Source organism: Onychostoma macrolepis, chromosome 21 (assembly GCF_012432095.1).
Source record: "Onychostoma macrolepis isolate SWU-2019 chromosome 21, ASM1243209v1, whole genome shotgun sequence".
Classification (NCBI taxonomy): Eukaryota; Metazoa; Chordata; class Actinopteri; order Cypriniformes; family Cyprinidae; genus Onychostoma; species Onychostoma macrolepis.
This window is the reverse complement of record NC_081175.1, coordinates 6,337,895-6,357,314: the sequence shown is the minus strand read 5'-3', so window position 1 is coordinate 6,357,314 and position 19,420 is coordinate 6,337,895. Positions and strand designations below refer to the sequence as shown.

The window sequence follows — 19,420 nt, the reverse complement described above, 5'->3', positions numbered from 1 at the left end:
TCTTTACTGTCACTTGATCAGTTTAATACTTTGTCCTTGTGAAATAAAAGTAATATATATATATATATATATATATATATATATATATATTTTTTTTTTTTTTTATAAATCTTACTGACCTTAAACTTTTATATGGATTTGTATTTTTATATTTTATTTTCAAATTATTTGCAGAACTCCTGTAAATATAAATACAATAATATATACCTTACTTTAAAGTGTTTGATGACTGAAAAATATCTTTAGTCAGCATGTTTGAAACTGTCTAAGTGAACAAGTCAACAAGATCTCAGTAGGGGGTCATTGTGGGCTGGTGTTTGGCCCACACACTGGACCCCCTGATAGCTAGACAGGGGGTTTGAAATGGTCAAGTAATAATGGCCCTTTCTCTAATTTTATCAGACCGACATCATATTGTAATTACCATGTAAAGCCAGTAAAGCTTGGAACTTTTTGCATAACACATGAAAAATTACAAGAAAAAGTCTGTTTACATGGAGAGAACTACTGTCACAAGGGTTATGTTGGTCATTCATTACCAGAAGTTCATTAAAACAATATAATCATAATTGACCACTGAAATCTTACAGTGGAAATAAAGCACATTTTTGTACAGAAGCAGAAGTAGAAAGGGTCAAAACAAACCCATAAACATTACATTTCTGCTTTTAAAATGTATTGGATGATTCAAACATTATGCTCTGTGGTAATCTGTTGATAAAACAACTTGTTTTGAATCTGGAACATTCCTTTAACACCAAGCTATGGCAGTGTGGGAAGAGAACAGAGGGTTACAGGAGTAAAGTCAGCTTTTCTGTTTCCTGTCTTTCTGACCTTTGATCCCAGTGAGTGTCCAGCAGAAGCTGACATAAGATCTCTTCTGCCGACCTGTTCTGAAGGGCATGTCTGCACATTCATTGCTCGACGCCTCCACGTTGTCTTCCATTGTCCACATCCCAGCATGTGTCCTCTGCTGCCCCTGTTGGACTATACAGGAGAAGCTATTATGCTAACCGCTAATGTGTTACAATTGCAATACAGTCGATTCAGTTCATACACAGACTAGTTCAGAATGTTAAGATCCTCAGCTGTGATATGTATGACAGAAAGCTTTAACTTGTTACTGATGACTCTGGTCGTAGTTAAAGATAGCTCTTGATTGGTTCATAATTAGCTCATGTCTTCACTAATCATGAGTTCACGTTGAAGTAAGTATTAATTCAGGTATTAGTACATGATTATTAATATACCATTATTGTAAAGTGTTACTGATATGTTTTCTGTTGAGATTAATGTTCTTTCACTAATATGCTGTTATTAAATGAAAGAACCAGAACAGGAGAACTTCATCAGTCTCAACGTTTTCTTAACATTTAGGGATAGTCACATAATTGTAATATTTGTGTGTGTGTGTGTGTTTTAGCATTTAACAACTATAGGGTGAGGGAATGTACAGTATCTTGGTGATCAATCCACATCTTAACTTGACTTATTCATAACAATTTAGCATATAATTAGTCACAAACTCCTTCAGAAGTCATTCTAATATGCTGATTTAGTCCTCAAAAAACATTCATGATTATCAATGTTGAAAATAATTGTGCAGCTTGATGAATAGAGAGTTCAAAAGAACAGCATGTAAAAGTCTTTTCTGTAACTTTTGACCAATTTAATGCACCCTGCTTAATAAAAGAGTTAATTTTTCTCTCTCTCAAAAAATAAAATAAAATAAAATAAACGGGGCCCCTCAATATGTGTAATGGTCATCTTCTTCTGGAACAATAACAGTATAGCATAGCTGAATTGCCTAAATCAATTTGAACAGTCTCAAATGTAATAACTTTTTTATTTTGGGCAACATCTTTACTTTGCACAAGGAGCAGCCCAATACTGCATGTGCTAAATGTTGCATATTTTATATACGCATATTATTTTCTCAAGTATAAACTTTGTAAAAATTCAGAACCACTGCCATAAATCAGTAGTGGTTTTCTTCAGAGTCAAAGACTGATACACTGGCACGGTTTACTTAAGTAGTCATCCACTAATTAATCCCCAGGGTCTTGGTTTCGGTAATTTAGTTTCCATGGAAAAAACTGTAATCACATGCTAGAGAAGTCATGTGAGAAGAGCAAAGGAAATGACTTCACCTGTTCACTTCCTAAAGGTGAACTCAGATGATACTTGCATGCCCTTTGACCAGTGAGACAACAAGGGAAATAGACCTAATGGGGCATGGAAAACAAAAACACACCCTTTTATTGCCCATCTCGGTCTCCACCTCTCCTTCACACATCTGAGTTTCCATTAGTGTGTGAAAACATTTACAATGCAAAGCGTGGACCTACTTTATGGTACATTACCGGACAAAACTTTTTGCTCCCATAAACAAACACATCATCTTTGTCTTAAAGTAATAAAAAATGAGCACCAGAGTCAAAAGATATTCTTCAAAAATGTATTATTTATCAATTTACACAAATATAAATATGATTGAGGTGATTCCAAAACATATAAAAAACAGCAAAGCCTTTAGGCAGTTATATATATTCTACAATGGAGTACAATGGAGTAGTGTGAAATCAATCCCTGAGAAGCAATTATATTTATAGCGTCTTTTGGGATCACTTTTATGTGCAAGTCCATGCATTGAAATAGAAAGACCATTCTGATGTTGTGAACAAAAATGTGAATTTACGCGGTAATGTGATCATTTTCTTTTAGAATATGGGATACATTTCAAATCTCAAAGGTGTGTATGGAAAAAAAAAACATCTCTGATTGACTGACTACTTGTTGTTTTGCCTGAAAAGTTGACCTTATTTTACAACAAACCATATTTTCTCATTTAATCGTATGTACAGTATCATTGAAGATTTCATCACCTAAAACCATTTGGTGTGAAAGCTTGGGCTCAGTATTCAACCGTCAAGTTCTGCCATTTTGTTCTGTCATCCATTATGGCTTAAAGGTGTAATATATCAATCACTAGTCTTTATTTGTCGCAGAATCCAGAGGCAGTGCTGCTCCTGTTGGTTCTCCATCCTGACAGGTTACCAAAGTAACCGAGAAACACAGATATTATGCACTGCTGTTGCTAAGCTGCCGAGGAAGTTCTCGCTCCGGTGCATTTGTTCACCAGGCCTGCAAAGGACACTGCAGTGACAACAGAGAATAAAGATTATACACCACAATAAGCCATACAGATATGCACAGTTCATGTATATAGAGAGAAATATCTGTATAAAAATCTTATTTTTCAACAAGGAAGTATGCTATTTCCTGTGAATTTGCAAGACTGACCTGCTTGCTGGAGCCCAGGTGTGTGATGGTGCTGGTGTCCATGGTCGTGTATCGAGATGGATGGGAAAACTGAGCAGCTTCTTGTTTGGGAGAGTACACTGAAAAAGACATGCAAAATTTTGCCCATCGTAATTCAGAATGACAATATTTTCTGTTTGCTGTCACAGGCAAAGAAGCGAGTGTATTTACTGTGTGACTGTGTGAAGGGCTGCTGGGAGATGTGAGCTGTGGTCAGCTGTGTCAGGCTGGTGCTCTGAGGGAACTGCATGGGCTGCAGGGTTGTGAGTCCAGACACGCTGTTGATGACGGGGACACTCTGAGACTGCGGAGATGTCAGACCTGGAAAAACATAAAAACACTGTTATCAAAGTGTTCAACAAGAATTAAAGTAATAACAATCCTTTATAGATACTCTACCTAATATATGACTTATATATCAGAATTATTATAGTTAATTCAAACTAAACTAAATGAAAAACTGACTTTTTCCTTTAAGAAAAAAACTTTTCTTAAGCATAAGTGGACATTTTGAACATTTGGAGAACATTCAGAAATAATGCTATATACAGTGCATTCAGAACGTATTCAGACCCCCTTCACTCTTTTAAATTTTGTTGTTGCAGCCTGATACTAAAATTTTTTAATTCATTTTTTTCCTCATTAATCTACTGTACCTCGTAATGACAACGTGAAAACAGAATTTTAGAAATGTCTATAAATTTATTAAAAAGAAAAAACTGAAATATCACATATACATAAGTATTCAGACCCTTTGGAACAACACTTGAAATTTAGGTCAGGTGCCTCCCATTTCTCTGGATCATTGCTGAGATGTTTCTACACCTTGACTGGAGTCCATCTGTGATTGGGCATGATTTGGAAACGCACACACCTCTCTATAAAAGGCATCACAGCTGGCAATGCATATCAGAGCGAAAACCAAGCCATGAGGTCAAAGTAACTGCCTGCAGAGCTCAGAGACAGGATTGTATCGAGGCACAGATCTGGGGGAGGCTACAAAAAATTTATGTTGCACTGAAGGTTCTCAAGAGCACAGTGGCTTCCATAGTTCTCAAATGAAAGAAGTTTGGCACAACCAGGACTCTTCCAAGAGCTGGTCACCCAGCCAAACTGAGCAATTGATGGAGAAGGGCCTCATCTAGACAGCTCGTCTAGAAGCTGATGGTCACTCTTGAGCTCCATGATCATATATGCAGATAGGAGAAACCTACAGAAGGACAAACACCACTGCAACACTCCACCAATCTGGGCTTTATGGCGGTGTGGCCAAACTCAATCCTCTCCTCAGTGAAGACCCATTAAAACACACTTGGAATGGTAATTCACAAAAAAAGCACCTAAATGACCCTCAGACTCTGAGAGACAAGATTCTCTGGTCTGATGAACCTCAATTCTAAGCATCGTGTTTGAAGGAAACCAGCTCTGCTCATCACCTGCAGAGTACCATCCTAAAAGTAGTGTGCTGGTAGCAGCCTCATGTTGTGGGGCTGTTTTTCAGCGGCAGGGATTGGGAGAGTGGTCAGGGTTGAGAGAAAGCTGAATGGAGCAAAGTACAGAGATATCCTCAATGAAAACCTGTTCCACAGTGCTTAGGACCTCAGACTGGGCTGAAGGTTCACCTTCAAACATGACAATGACCCTAAGCACACAGTCAAGGCAACAAAGGAGTGGCTTAGGGACAACTCTGTGAATGTCCTTGAGTGGCCCAGCCAGAGCCCTGACTTGAACTCTTTCGAACATCTCTGGAGAGACCTGAAAATGGCTGTCCACCGACGGTCCCCATCCAACCTGACCGAGCTTGAGAGGATTTGCAAAGAAGAATCCAGGACAGGTGTGTAATGCTTGTTGCGTCATACCCAAAAAGACGCGAGGCTGTAATTGCTGCCAAAGCTACTTCAACGAAGTACTGAGTAAATGTGATATTTCAGTTTTTTCTTTTTAATAAGTTTACAGACATTTCTAAAATTCTGTTTTCACTTTGTCATTATGAGGTAGATTAATGAGAAAAAAAATGAATTTAAACAATTAGTATCAGGTTGCAACATAACAACATTGAAAAAAGTGAAGGGGGTTTGAATACTTTCTGAATGCACTGTAACTTAATTATTTTGATTGTTGTTATTTTAAAATGATTTTTCATTTGACATTTATTATTTAATTATTAGCTTTTCATTAAATTCACAAATTCCCTGAAGTTCCTTCACAATTCCCATTTTGGGAAACCTTGACTTAATGTAATGTTTAATGCACTTCATGTTGTTATTAATAATGAATGGAATATATTTTCTTTTTCTTTGTATTTTTATATCAACTGGTGCAAGATTATCCTATTTAAATCAATGTCATAAACAAGTTAGACCAAAAGTAATCAAAAAGTAGTCCTAAAAGTGTAATGAAATGGTTTTGATTAATATATATAAAAATGGGGGGCCACATTCTATCCTTTTCAGCATTTTAAGTCAATTTATAACATTCTTTTTGTACCAAAACAGTCAGATTATAATTTTACTTGTTAGTTTGAATCCTTAAACAGGATGATTTTGCTATTGTACCTTTAAGACTTGAATGAACCTGTGAATGGACTCTGTTATGACTGCCTGACGTCTGTTTACTGGCTTAGGCAAGTTTGCAAACATGGACTCAAATGCGTGACAAACGCATAAAACGTGTTCTTGCGTTACTGTGGTGGTCACACACCTCAGTAATCAAGGGGGGCGACAGAATGACCTTCAAACGTCTGTGTCCTTAAACCAGTGTTATCATTCAGGTAGCTGGCAATAAACATGTTTATAAGATCTAACTAGATCACCAAGATGCTTATCAAACTATTACTTCTGCTATAAAAACATTGTTTATTTGAGAATCCATACCAGCACAGCAATAGTGACTCAACCAACCCACCTTGGGGACGGGGCTGAGTGTTCGACTGACTAATGAAAGGAGGAGGAGTGTTTGGGGAAATTTGAATTGTTTTTTGCAACTCTATTTGATAACCATTTAGAAAAAATGAGGACATTTTGACAGTGTAGCTTAGTGGTTCTCAAACTTTTCAGACCAAATACCACATCAGAAAAAAATGGAATAATATTAATAGAAAGCACAGTGTAAAAAATAAAATAAAATCTGTAAAAATAGGGCCCAATTATTAATATGAATTTTCTGTATTTATTTTTTACTGTATTTTATTTGTGTTTTACCTGTATTTTGAAGTTCTCACTTCATTGCGTTGTGTTTTAGGGTTAATGGAAATGTCTGTTACTGTCCTGGCAGAAAATTACCAGTAGATTTTCCTTTTTTTTTTTTCCAGCATGTCAAAATGAGGGCTATAAAGGCATATTCAAATGAGGATTCGTAAGGATAAATTAAAAGTGCAATCAGCTTTAGAAACAGAACTCTAAAAATGCTATTGTATATTCTAATTTTGCAGTAAAATACTGTATATTCCTTAATTTTTTTGCAAGTAAAACTATGAATGACTGTATTTAAAGTTCCTAGAGAAGTCCCTGCATGACAGATCACATATAATTATATTTTTCATAAATATTTTATGGTGTTTTTTGTTTTTTTACATTTTCTGTAATTTAGTTAATTTATATTTCATTATTTTAGTGTCATGTACTGTATGTTACCCTCATGATGTTTTTGTATATATGATCCTGTGCATCATATTCATGCAAGTATATATGGTTTTATGGTTACTATGAACACATGATTCATATTATGACTCATTATGGTGGTTATCAGTACATTTAACAGTACAGATTTAAAAATAAAAAAAAGTTTTTGGTAGTTTAAGTAGCTTGGTATACTAATATTACATCACTTAATAATATATATCATTATAAGTTGGCACCAATGTTGTAATACCTGAAACATTATCACCATATTTTTTACAGTGAATTTCTAGCAACCACAGCTGCCGTTTCTTTACTGTAAATTTAACACATAGCACAGTTTAAGAACAACAATGATGTAAGACATGAAGAAGGAGGAAATAAAATGGTGATCCACTCACTTTGAGCAGCCAGGCTCATTATGAGGCTCTGTGCTTGCTGATGATGATGATGATGAGACGAATGAGACAGACTATGAATGTTGGTCAAAGTGCTCACAGGAGGCAAAACTCCACCAGAGACTGAGATCTGGACACACACACATGCATACACACAATGTAAATACAAATAAGGTACACAAACACTTTGCAGGTTAGAGCATAGTTCCTTTCCTCTGGTGCAAGACGTTGTTTTGGACTGTGAGTGCGCACTAACATAACATAACAAATGTTTATTGGGGGGGCCAATTCACACCAGCCATAAAAGTGAACAAACGTACTGCCTGCACATACTAGATCAATGCTCTCTTTGACCTAGTTGAGTCAGTTTTCAAATAAAGGCGACTTTATCAATCATGTCTGTAAAATGTACATTGATCTCTGTGACTACATGCTATTTCGGGTCGAAAAAAGGGCTGGTAGACCCGTACTTGTCGAAGCGTGCACATTATGACTGCACTATAATGTGGACGCTAAAACAGATTTTGCTTTACCATTTTGGCATCTGTCGATAGCAAGCCGTGGCAGGGGTCCAGACTACCCGGAGACACCTGTTGCAATACTGATTGGCTGCTACCATGGTGACCGATGGTCGTCGAGGAAGTGACCTCACTGGTTCCTTGTTGACTGTACCTGAGTTCTGCATTGAAAAACATAAGAAACATAATTTTTAACTGTATTGCTGTGCACAGTTAATGCTTTGCCAACAAAAAAGGTTAGTTTTGTTGTTCTGACACACTTAAAACGGCGAGAAAATAAATTGGTAGTTGTACATACTGACCTGATTCTGTCTATCTTTATTTGACCTCTTTGTGTAGCTGTAAATGCAGCTAAAATGATAAGAGTCTGCAGTCCAAACACTGAAGGGCCTTTATCGGACCGTCTATTCCTTAAATGAATTCTCATAAACATACCTCAAAACTGATTATGCTAAATGTTGTGCCTTTTCTTGCTCTGGGCAAACAAATACAATCAAAGAGCTTTTGAACAGTTGGAGGTCAGTGACTGTAGCAGAACACACAGGTTGAGCAAACACGCTGTTCTCTGACTCACTCTCTTGACGTAATATTAATCCATTCGCAAACATTCTGCGGAATTCGGTCCATTTCACAGGCTGACAGTTTACAGCTTTTCAACAGAATGGTGTCCTTTTGTAGTTGTCAAAAGTTAAGCGGAAGCATTTTGATTTTATATCATGATCATTTTAAGCTACTGCGTGATCCTTCTGGGTTTAAAATACTTTTTCCAAACAGAGATCGATTTTCTGAGGGAGAGAGTGTGTGCTGAACACCCTCCCAGACACAAAGCTCGAACCTTGACTTGACCCTGGATTGACCCTAAAGATTGCGGTAAGCGATTTTATGTCCCTCTATCTCACATGTGTCTGCGGGTGCGGCTGTGTGTTTTGTTCACACACTAATGGGACGGAGGAATTCCAATAAAACTCAAACACACACTGCATCTTTGAGCCTTTTTACACCTGATATTAACACTCATAATGGCAAAATATGTCTGTAATTATCGGTAACTAAAACTATTAAAAACATTTTTGTTAGTTGAAATAAAGCTGAAATGAAATATAATAAAATGTTTAAACTAAACAAATATTATCAATGCTGTTTTGTCAATTAACTGAAAAAAGCTTAAGAACTAAATTTACTAACTGGAAATAAATAAAAACTAAAACTGAACTGAATAAACAAATTAAACAAATATTAAACAAAATAATGAAAATGACAAAAGCACATATTAAAATTATTTAAAATTAAAACAAAGCTGAAAATACAAAAATAAACGATGACTTGAAATATAAAAAAAAAAAAACCTGTGATGTATAAATAACACTTGGTAGACATCAGATCATCCAAATTCAGATATTAATAGCAAGTGTAAACAGAGACTGTGAGTATTTGCATAGCAGCAAAATCTTACTTGAATCTGAGCTACTGTGATGGTGCTGGATATGTGATGATGGATGGGACAACAGGGTGTTCATGCTGTGGGGTGGATACGTATCCATAGCCAACTTCTGTCTGAAGGCTTCCTCCTTACGCCGATTAGCAAACCAGTTGTACACACGAACCTCCGTGACCAGGTTAGATCCAAGCCCATGTGCTTTAGAGGGCGACACACCCCTCTGAACACACTCTGCCCTGAAAACAACCCAAAAAATTCAAAAAGAATTTGTATTTGTATTTTTAAAACACATTTAAGATATCTAAATACAAAAGAAAACAATGATATCTAAATACAAAAGAAAACAATGATATCTAAATACAAAAGAAACAAATGTAATTAATGAGCATATATATATATATATATATATATATATATATATATATAATTTTATAAAACAAACCCAATGCATAAAGTATAAATAAAAATAAAATAATAATTATCCTATCAAAGTACAAAAGTATATAAAAAACTTGCCAAAATAAAAATATTCACAAAATATTATACACAGAATTAAGTTTATAGCAGACACAGTATATATTGCATGTAATATAATAAAATGCAAAACATAAAAATTATATAATACAGGAAAATAAGAAACAAATTTAATTAATGGCACTTTGTATTAAATTACACACACACACACACACACATATGTACATATATATATATATATATATATATATATATATTTGGCTAAACTTTATGTTAAGGTGTCCTTGTTCCAGTGTAATTATACATTTAAGTACTGAGTAAAATTAATTACAGTAACTACAAGTACTTACTATATGGTTAGGATTAGCGTTTGGCTTAGGGTTACTTGCATGTAATTATGATTAATTTATTGTTATTATAATAGTAAGTACATGTAACGTGTAAAAAAGGACACCTTGAAATAGTTAAAAAGTGTTACCAAATATTTCTAATGAAACTAAATCAATATAGAAAGAAAATTACCTGTTGCATTCCTCTACCAGCGCTTCCCTTTCTTCTTTGCTGGGGTTCTTCTGTCGTTCATAAGCCTGGTAGAGTATTTCCTGAGATGCCGGACCCCATTTGAAGCGGTTTCGTCTCATCCTCTTAGAGCCTGGCTCCCCCTCATCTCCGATTGGTCCTCCAGAACCTCCCGCAGCCCCCGAACTGTGTCCGGTATGATTGAATTCTGGGAAAAAAAACAGGACCTGATCCTGACTGCCTGAGTCACTGGGGTCAGAGCCCTGAACACGGTCGAACTCTGCGGAAATAAGAGGGGGACACGATTGGGGCAGAGTAAGGCAGAATCATGATAGATAGTGCTTGGATGGGGAGGCCCGTAATGAAGGCACAATTCTGAGAATGGTAAAAATGGATCCAATAAAGGGGCTAACAGAGCAGAGCTCACATGATACATACTGACCTGAAAAAAAGTGGCCTTTAGAAATGTAGGCTATTCAGAGTAAGTAAATAACAACACATTCTTAATCACAGTCTACACATTTATTAATAAGTGCATTTTACTTTTCCGAGTGTCTTCTAATCCATCCAAACAAAGTCCCAGAAAAAAAGGGGATATACAAATGGCTAAAATAAAAAAAAAACATTCACAAGCACATTGTGTTGATTTTATATAGATTTAGATTTCTAATAGAATTTCTAATAGTGTATACTGAATGCAATATAATAAAAGACTAAATATAATACATGTTTTGCAAGTATACTTATATATAAAGTATTATATAAATATATAACAACATATATGACCCTGGACCACAAAACCAGTCTTAAGTGTCAATTTTTCAAAATTGAGATTTACATACCATCTGAAAGCTGAATAAATAAGCTTTGTATTGATGTATGGTTTGTTAGGATCGGACAATATTTGGCCGACTAGTTGAAAATCTGGAATCTGAGGGTGCAAAAAAAATCGCCTTTAAAGTTGTCCAAATGAAGTTCTTAGCAATGCATATTACTAATCAGAAATGAAGTTTTGATATATTTATGGTAAGAAATTAACAAAATATCTTCATGGAACATGATCTTTACTTAATATCCTAATGATTTTTGGCATAAAAAAGAAAATTCAATAATTTTGACCCATACAATGTATTTTTGGCTATTGCTACAAATATACCCCAGCGACTTAAGACTGGTTTTGTGGTCCAGGATCACATATATGTATCACAAAACATTAAAACCAGATGCAAATAAATAATTACAAAAATAAACAGAACTTTAAAATAAATTAATTAATTAATTAAGACTACATTCATTCATTTTAAGTATGGCTAAAAATTGCCCAAATACTTGAAAGAAAAAAAGGTAACACTTCACAATATGGTCCCATTAGTTAATGCATTGACTAAAATTAACTAACAACAAGCAATATATATGTTACAGTATTTATAAATTTTACAGTTAATAATAGTTAATAAAATTACAGCTGTTTATTGTCATTCTCAGGTCTGTCAAATAATATTAACAGATACACCTTTTTTAATTTTAGTGATGTATTGGTAAATGTGTAAATTAACACGAACTAAGATTGTTAAATGTTTCAAAAGTATTTTTCATTGTTCTTTCATGTTAACTAATGGAACCTTATTGTGAAGTGTTAGAAAAAACAGTCTGCATATTTTCTTCTGTTACAGATGGACATTATGTTAAGAGGCTGACTTACGTCTGTCGATTTCGCGCTGTTTCTGGACATACCAGGTGTAAAGCGCGGCTCGTTTGGTCGTCTTCATCGGCGTGCCTTTATTGAGGTGCTGCGACAGGTGAGACTGATTGAGCCCCGTCACGTCCACCACCTCGCGCTGAGGAATATTGTGCTGCTGCATGTAGCCTTTGACAGTGCGCGCCACGCGCCACGGGTCCTCGCTGCCAAACACAGCAGCCAACGCTATTATGAGCTTTCACAAGTATGCTTTATTTTTATGTGTTTATGTCATTTGTTCGTGTGAAATGATGCCTGTATGTTTTGAAAAGTCTGGAATAATAAATAATAGGCTAAATGTGCAAACGTTTCAAATATAATTAATAGCTAATCAACATGCAATAACATTGAATAATAATTCACAAAATAAAAATAGCATACAAAATATTTCAAAAGTGACTCAAAAATGTTACAATTTATCAATTGATGCTGTCTAATTAGCAGCCTAGCTAGTAGTATTGAAAGTTTAAAAATGTAGGGTAATTTCAAAAAGAGACTTTTCTGCCTCGATACTCAGTCGACTCGACAGTCATTTGGAATTAAGAGTTTATAGAAGAACTTATAGGCATGCAATAAAATAATGAAGAAATAATAATGTTATATTATTATGCACAACATGATATAGGCTACACAATTTAAAATATATTAGCCTATATCATTTGTTCTAGCTTACGTCAATAAATATACGATGACAAATTGACTTAAAACTCTTAATTAGACTATATTTGTGAAACACATTTTGTCCAGCACTCAGCATACAAGTAAAACGCTTGTGATTGTTTTAATACGTTTAAACAAAAAAGGAAAATGTCTGACGGATCAGCCAATGTTTGTTTGGGGAAATAACCCCTCACATTAGAGAGTGCTCGAGGATGTTGATTTAAGACTATAACTTTGGACAATGAATAACTAGATATCTTTTCCCTCTATTCATACGACATTGTGTATCTTTCTGTTGATGATTTATAGAAATAAATTAATAACAACTACACGTGGTTTCGTTTTGACTTTACATCAATATAGGCCTATTTAATCTTGTCTTATACTTTTAAAAAGGAACATTTCGATTTTTGCCTAAATTGTTTAGTACCCTAATTAATTATTTACAATATTAAAATTATTCCGAAGCAAGGAAGAAATGAAGTAATAATCAAATAATAGCCTATATCAAGTAGTATAAGCCTACTACAATTTTGGTAATTTTGGTATTGGTTGTGTCAAATCATTTTAAATTTATATTTTACATGCAAAAAGTAAAACGCTCATAGTTAAGCAAATAAATAAATAAATAATAGGATAGTTTACGTGGTCAAACTTTTTGTTACTGCTACTGTTTGTCACAGCGTAACTACTGAGAAATAATAACTACATAGGCGCACGGTTAATTTATAGACCTCATAGCTCATCGTTGCGCATTGTTCTTTTTACTGCTGAGATACAAAAATAAATAAATAGCAGGTACACTGTAATGTAACGTGTTGCCCTGAATTACCTGCATATAATAGGCCTATTCCATAAAATAAATTATAAAATAAATATCTTAACTCACGACAGCATGCGCTCGACCTCCGCGCGCTGCTCCGCCGCCTCCTCCGTGTTGAGAGACTGCAGCTCCCGCAGGATCGGCGGCGTGTCGAAGTCATCCCCGTCATCCGAGCCTTCATCGCCGGACAGTTTCCCCCCTTTAACCTGCGAGCTGGTCAGAGTCAGAAACACCGGCTTGGAATCACTGGAGTCGCTGCCGCCGTTGACACTCGCCGGGGACAAGGGTTTTTCAATTTTTATTCCGAATTCTGCAGGACACGGACACAAATCCTCCAGCGCCTGGACCAGGACATCCTTAGTGACCCCCGAGTCCAACAGCGCGCTCAGGAGCTCCTGCTGAAGCGATGTCAACTTGGACACCATGTCAGTAAACATCAATCCGGTCTCGCTGAAAGTCCTCGCGCCCTCGGTAAATACACGTGTGAAATTAACTGAAATGAATAATGTTTTTTAAGGAATACGAAACACGAGGCTAAAGTGTCTTTACGCAAAGTTTTGCAGTTGTCCAGAGCACGAGCGCACCTGCTGAAGGAAGTAGTTCCACGTTCCTGCTGGGCGGAGCTGACTTCGTGCTCATTGGTTGGTGCACCTTATGCAAATGATGTTTACTCGTTTATGAATATGCTAATATAATAAGGATTTCGTAGCTGCTATTTATTAAGTATACTGGTTTGAAATGTTGAGTGTTGATGTGTTTGGTACCTCTGGGGTAACTTATTAGGTTACTTTATTGAGGGTGAAACAACTACATAAATCTTTAAATTAAAGTAAGCAAGCAAGTAGGCCTAAGTAAATAAATAAATTAAAAATTAAAACTAACATTGTAATAACTAGATAAACATTATTATGTTTGTTATTATTATTATTATTAAGGACATTTCTAAAAAAAAAAAAAAAGGTTTTGTTGTTTTGTGGTTTAAGTGTATATACTTTATAATTCTTAAACTTTTCACTTGAGAATCAAAGGCAGCACTTATCAGTAGACCCAATACTAAAAAAAAAAAAAAAATCGCAAGAGATCAATTTTCATAGAACTGCACCAGATTTACAGATTTTCATTATTCCTAAACCCCTCATTCTTTGTAACTGTTTTTTGTCTTTTTTTTTTTTCCTGGAAAGAGATATCTGACTTTTTAGGCAAGCACACTGATAAGCACATAATCAGCTGTAAATGTGTGAAAATTTAGTATTTATGTTTTTTTAGTGCTGTCAAACAATTAATAGTGATTAATCGCATCCAAAATAAAAGTTTTTGTTTACATAATATATGTGTGTGTTCTGTGTATATTTATTATGCATATATAAATACACACTCATACAGTATATATTTTGAAAATATTTACATGTATATATTTATATTATATATATAAATACATTTAATATACAAATATAACAGATTTTTCTTAAATATATACATGCATGTGTGTGTATTTATATATATATATAATAAATATACACAGTACACACACATATATTATAAATATATTTTTTTAATTATTATTATTTTGGATGTGATTAATTGTGATTAATCATTTGGCAACACTAGTTTTTTTTTAGACTGAAATAAAATTGCTATATAAAAAGATCATCATGAAACATCTGAAAAGCAAGTAATTCATAAGACCAAATCTGCTGCCGGAACAGAATTTTAATGCACTCTGCATTTCAACCTTTCTCACACATTTTGGGGACTGGTCAGTTCTCAATGATTAACAACAGTTAATACCAAACTTACAGAAATTACATATTTTTTTCCAGGATGTGAAACTACTTCTCTTGTGAAAGCTGCAGTGGAGTGTGACTGTATCGGATGAATAATTTGTTCGTTTTTCTCTTCGGACCAAGAGGTTTTTATGTTGTTCCTTGACACTATCAAAGGCTCTGCTGTCACCCTGACAAAGCCTCTTCCTTTTCCTCCACTGGTATGTTTTTGTACATATAGCTAATTTGCCTGCAGTTTGAACCCAAAGGTATTATTAATGTCACCAAGCCATCAGAGCTGACCAGTAGGCATCCATTCACAGATATTTGATGGAGGGATTACAGATATACTGCTTTTGTAAGAATAGCTGGAATATACTAAAATAATGCATTTAGTAAAACTTTTATAAGCTGGGGAATCAGTGACCAGAAAGATGAGTTCCGGTCAGTAAACTGGACCTTGACTTGGACTCAAAAGGACACATCAACAAGTATACACTCACACACCCACACACAAACTGAGAGCCTGCCAGAGATGGAGAAATAATTATTTCTGTATAAAAATGGCATTTGTTGAGTGATAGCTGGTGTTCTGAGTGATAGGTTAGGTCTCGAGGCATTTATTATCTGCGTTTGCAGTGACAGAACTGTGTCCACAGGTGTTACACCATATAAAGATTCCGTTGATCACTCTGTTAGACATTAACCTCGGTAATCTAACCTGCATGAGCTTCCTTTTCATGATGATGAGCAATGATTATGATTGTTTTGTGTTATAAAACAGCCTAGTGTGTGAATATACACACCACACATTTTCCTGTTTAAATTTCCTGTAATATTTTAGGATGAATTACGACCAAATTCAAGGATTATATATAAAAAATGTTTTGTTTGGTAGATTTTCAGACTATAATTTTCCATTTTTTTCTTTTCTTTTCACTAATTATTGTCATTCTTGTTGACATGTTCAAAATTACAATAACTTTAACAAGTCTGGGCATTATATATTATTCACAGAGGCTGATGAATGTGCAAGTGCACATGGTAGACTACAACTGACTGACAAGCTCTGAGCATTTGTCAAAATTAAAGTGACTGAAAGACATCAGACTCATTTCCTTTAAGGAGGCAGAGGAGCAAATGAGATCAGTCGCAGAGGAAATAAGGAGTGTGAGTGGAGCTACTCTCCCAGAACCGACTGCAAAGCCCCCGCCGAAATACACTTGCATAAACCTATCTATCTATCTATCTATCTATCTATCTATCTATCTATCTATCTATCTATCTATCTATCTATCTATCTATCTATCTGTCTGTCTATCTGTCTGTCTGTCTGTCTTTTAGACCGCACTCAATGCAAAAATCACTTGACATTTCACAACACTATCATTCAAGCTGGACTGTGGTTTTACAACACAGTAAAGAATTCACGAGTTTTTATGGAGACATTGATGGCTTCTCAAGAGGGGTCAAAATCTGACAAAGAAGCACCGTAAATGTAAGAAGGAGAATAAATGCAGGCAGAGCATGTGATGCTGGCACACTACCAGACACTTTAAATGTCTGAGATCTGAAGCTACCGAAAATCTGAACTAAAACCATTTTGATTTCAGCAGGGATTCAACATCACACAATATCGTTCTGTTTTTCTGTCTTTCACTCACCCATTCGCACACAGTCATTTAGCTAAATGGTTACTCGGGTTAATCAGGTATTGCTTAACTAATGCACTGCAAATCTGTCAACCAACACAAACATGTGAACATCTATTATCTTCCTACGCAACGCATATATAGAGAGATAAAAGCAGTTTGAAGTAAAAGTGTAGTATTTCTAATGTTTATTTTAGCATGAGATTTTAAATTGTAGCATATTTCAAATGAACATTTGAATTACTTCTTTTATTAATCAGAAACGTATATTAGGATTTTAAAGAGCCTCATCCAATCCTAAGAGATTTTACGGTGTTTTACAGGTCCTAATTGTCCCTCATCTCTTGGGACCCCCAGTGGGAAGAGGGGGATGAGGGTGAGCGCTCGGGAACAGCCGTGTCTGAATCAGCATTCCTCCCTCCCTCCCTCCTGTTAGAGATGAGTGGACTCTGCCCCGCTGAACCTCACGCTCGCTTGATCTGCTCTTCACAGGAATCACACGTTTCACCCTCTTCTTCATCCTGATTGCACTCCTCTTGCTGCTTTTCTCTCTCATGCCTCAGTGACCCCGGGGGCCCCAGAGGGCCAAAGTCAATCAAGGTATCACGTCAAACTAAAGCTCACGGCTAATTTCATTAAAGCTTTTTAGGTGCTGTCTTTGCTTTTGCTGTTCAGATATTTACAGTTACTTTCTCACAGATGATCAGTTATTCAATAATAACAGCATATTAGGATATGTTAATGAACATTTTAAAAAAGATTTTAAAAGTCTTCTTGGAATTTAAGTGTTGATAATTTGCACTCAAGCTAAATTATATGCAATCTGTACAAATGAAGTGTATGTAATTAGATTGCACATAAAATTCTCATAATCAGATTACTTTTTTAGTGATTACGTTATTCACTTAGTATGTTATTTATAATTAGTTGATTCTCTCTCTGATTTCTCTTTTAATATTTCCTTTTACCATCTTACCTTTAATGTTTGAACCAGATGCTAATTGTAAAACATCTTGTTATAGCAACAGCTGGTTTTTTTTTCTAATTATTTATTGTTTTTGTATTCTTCTTATCATAATTACACTATTTTTCTTTTTATTATGATATGTAAGAGTTATAAACAACTTTTTGGTCTATTAAAAAAGTTTCAATAGTTTCAGTAAAAAAACAAGACAAAACAAAACACCTATTTACATAAGTTTGAAAAATCTAGTTTTGGAGAATCACACCAGTCAGGTGACTACAATTACTGTATATAAAAAATGGAGAGGCCACACAGCATTTTGACCACTGGATTTAAAGAGAGCATTTTACTGTTAATAAGACATATTGCAACATTACTGTACAGTATAAAGGCAGCACTCAATTAGAAAATGTATAAGAAAAAACTTATGCCAGTTACTAAACACTGGTAATGCATAGCTGCGAAATACTGTCTTCATCATATCCAGTGAACTTCACTAATGATTGATTCTGGATGTCTAGGGGGAGAAACAAAATCCAAACCTGGACGACTCTGTGTAATGTCATTTCCGTGTTTTCAAGTTTATTAATGTTTGTTCATGTAGGAATTCCCAAACTTTTTTGTCACCTGAACCACTCTGAAAATATTTACGTGAAGTCCTCCAGCATTTTAGCATAACATTTCAATAATTTATACTCATTTAAATGTTCACAGTTCTTTGATGTCAGTTTATGGTCACACCGACATCCAGGTAAAGAAATACAATAATTAATCTTTTGACGAGTTCAAATGCTTTGTTCAGATTGTTTTAATTTCAAATTATTTTAATTACACTTTTATGATTGAATTATTAGCTTTTCATTAAGTCATGAACCTTGGTTTGGGACACCCTGACTTAATTTAATGTTTATTGTACTTAATATTTTTATAACAAATATATAAACAGTTGAAGTCAAAAGTTTACATTTAACAAAAACCCACCAATTCACGATCTCAACAAATTAGAATACTTCATAAGACCAATAAAAAAACATTTTTAGTGAATTGTTGGCCTTCTGGAAAGTATGTTCATTTACTGTATATGTACTCAATACTTAGTAGGGGCCCCTTTTGCTTTAATTACTGCCTCAATTCGGCGTGGCATGGAGGTGATCAGTTTGTGGCACTGCTGAGGTGGTCTGGAAGCCCAGGTTTCTTTGACAGTGGCCTTCAGCTCATCTGCATTTTTTTTGGTCTCGTTTCTCATTTTCCTCTTGACAATACCCCGTAGATTCTCTATGGGGTTCAGGTCTGGTGAGTTTGCTGGCCAGTCAAGCACACCAACACCATGGTCATTTAACCAACTTTTGGTGCTTTTGGCAGTGTGAGCAGGTGCCAAATCCTGCTGGAAAATGAAATCAGCATCTTTAAAAAGCTGGTCAGCAGAAGGAAGCATGAAGTGCTCCAAAATTTCTTGGTAAACGGGTGCAGTGACTTTGGTTTTCAAAAAACACAATGGACCAACACCAGCAGATGACATTGCACCCCAAATCATC

At 35.2% G+C, this 19,420-nt stretch overlaps 1 protein-coding gene and 1 long non-coding RNA gene across 2 annotated transcripts; one reads left to right on the top strand and one right to left on the bottom strand.

The window, feature by feature from the left end:
- Nucleotides 1-2,444: 2,444 nt before the first annotated feature.
- hnf1bb (HNF1 homeobox Bb) lies at nt 2,445-14,090 on the bottom strand. The gene is made up of 9 exons (XM_058757877.1): nt 13,573-14,090; nt 11,988-12,187; nt 10,289-10,565; nt 9,308-9,528; nt 7,870-8,015; nt 7,340-7,466; nt 3,493-3,642; nt 3,304-3,401; nt 2,445-3,156 (listed from the first exon to the last, which is right to left on the bottom strand). The coding sequence occupies exons 1-9, from the start codon at nt 13,941-13,943 to the stop codon at nt 3,136-3,138; spliced, it is 1,611 nt and encodes a 536-aa protein (XP_058613860.1). The 5' UTR covers nt 13,944-14,090; the 3' UTR covers nt 2,445-3,135.
- Nucleotides 14,028-17,554, top strand: LOC131528601 (uncharacterized). Its single transcript, XR_009267884.1, has 3 exons — nt 14,028-14,147; nt 15,327-15,490; nt 17,245-17,554. It is a non-coding gene; the product is annotated as an uncharacterized LOC131528601 (long non-coding RNA).
- The last annotated feature ends 1,866 nt before the right edge of the window (nt 17,555-19,420 follow it).

Bases quoted from the DNA above. Each gene is read 5' to 3' on its own strand.
- hnf1bb (XM_058757877.1), bottom strand. From the start codon at position 13,943: ATGTTTACTGACATGGTGTCCAAGTTGACATCGCTTCAGCAGGAGCTC. The intron at 10,566-11,987 runs GTAAGTCAGCCT...TTATTTCCGCAG, and splicing joins ACAGCGCGAAATCGACAGAC to AGTTCGACCGTGTTCAGGGC. The intron at 3,402-3,492 runs GTAAATACACTC...TGTCTTTTTCAG, and splicing joins GCCCTTCACACAGTCACACA to TGTACTCTCCCAAACAAGAA.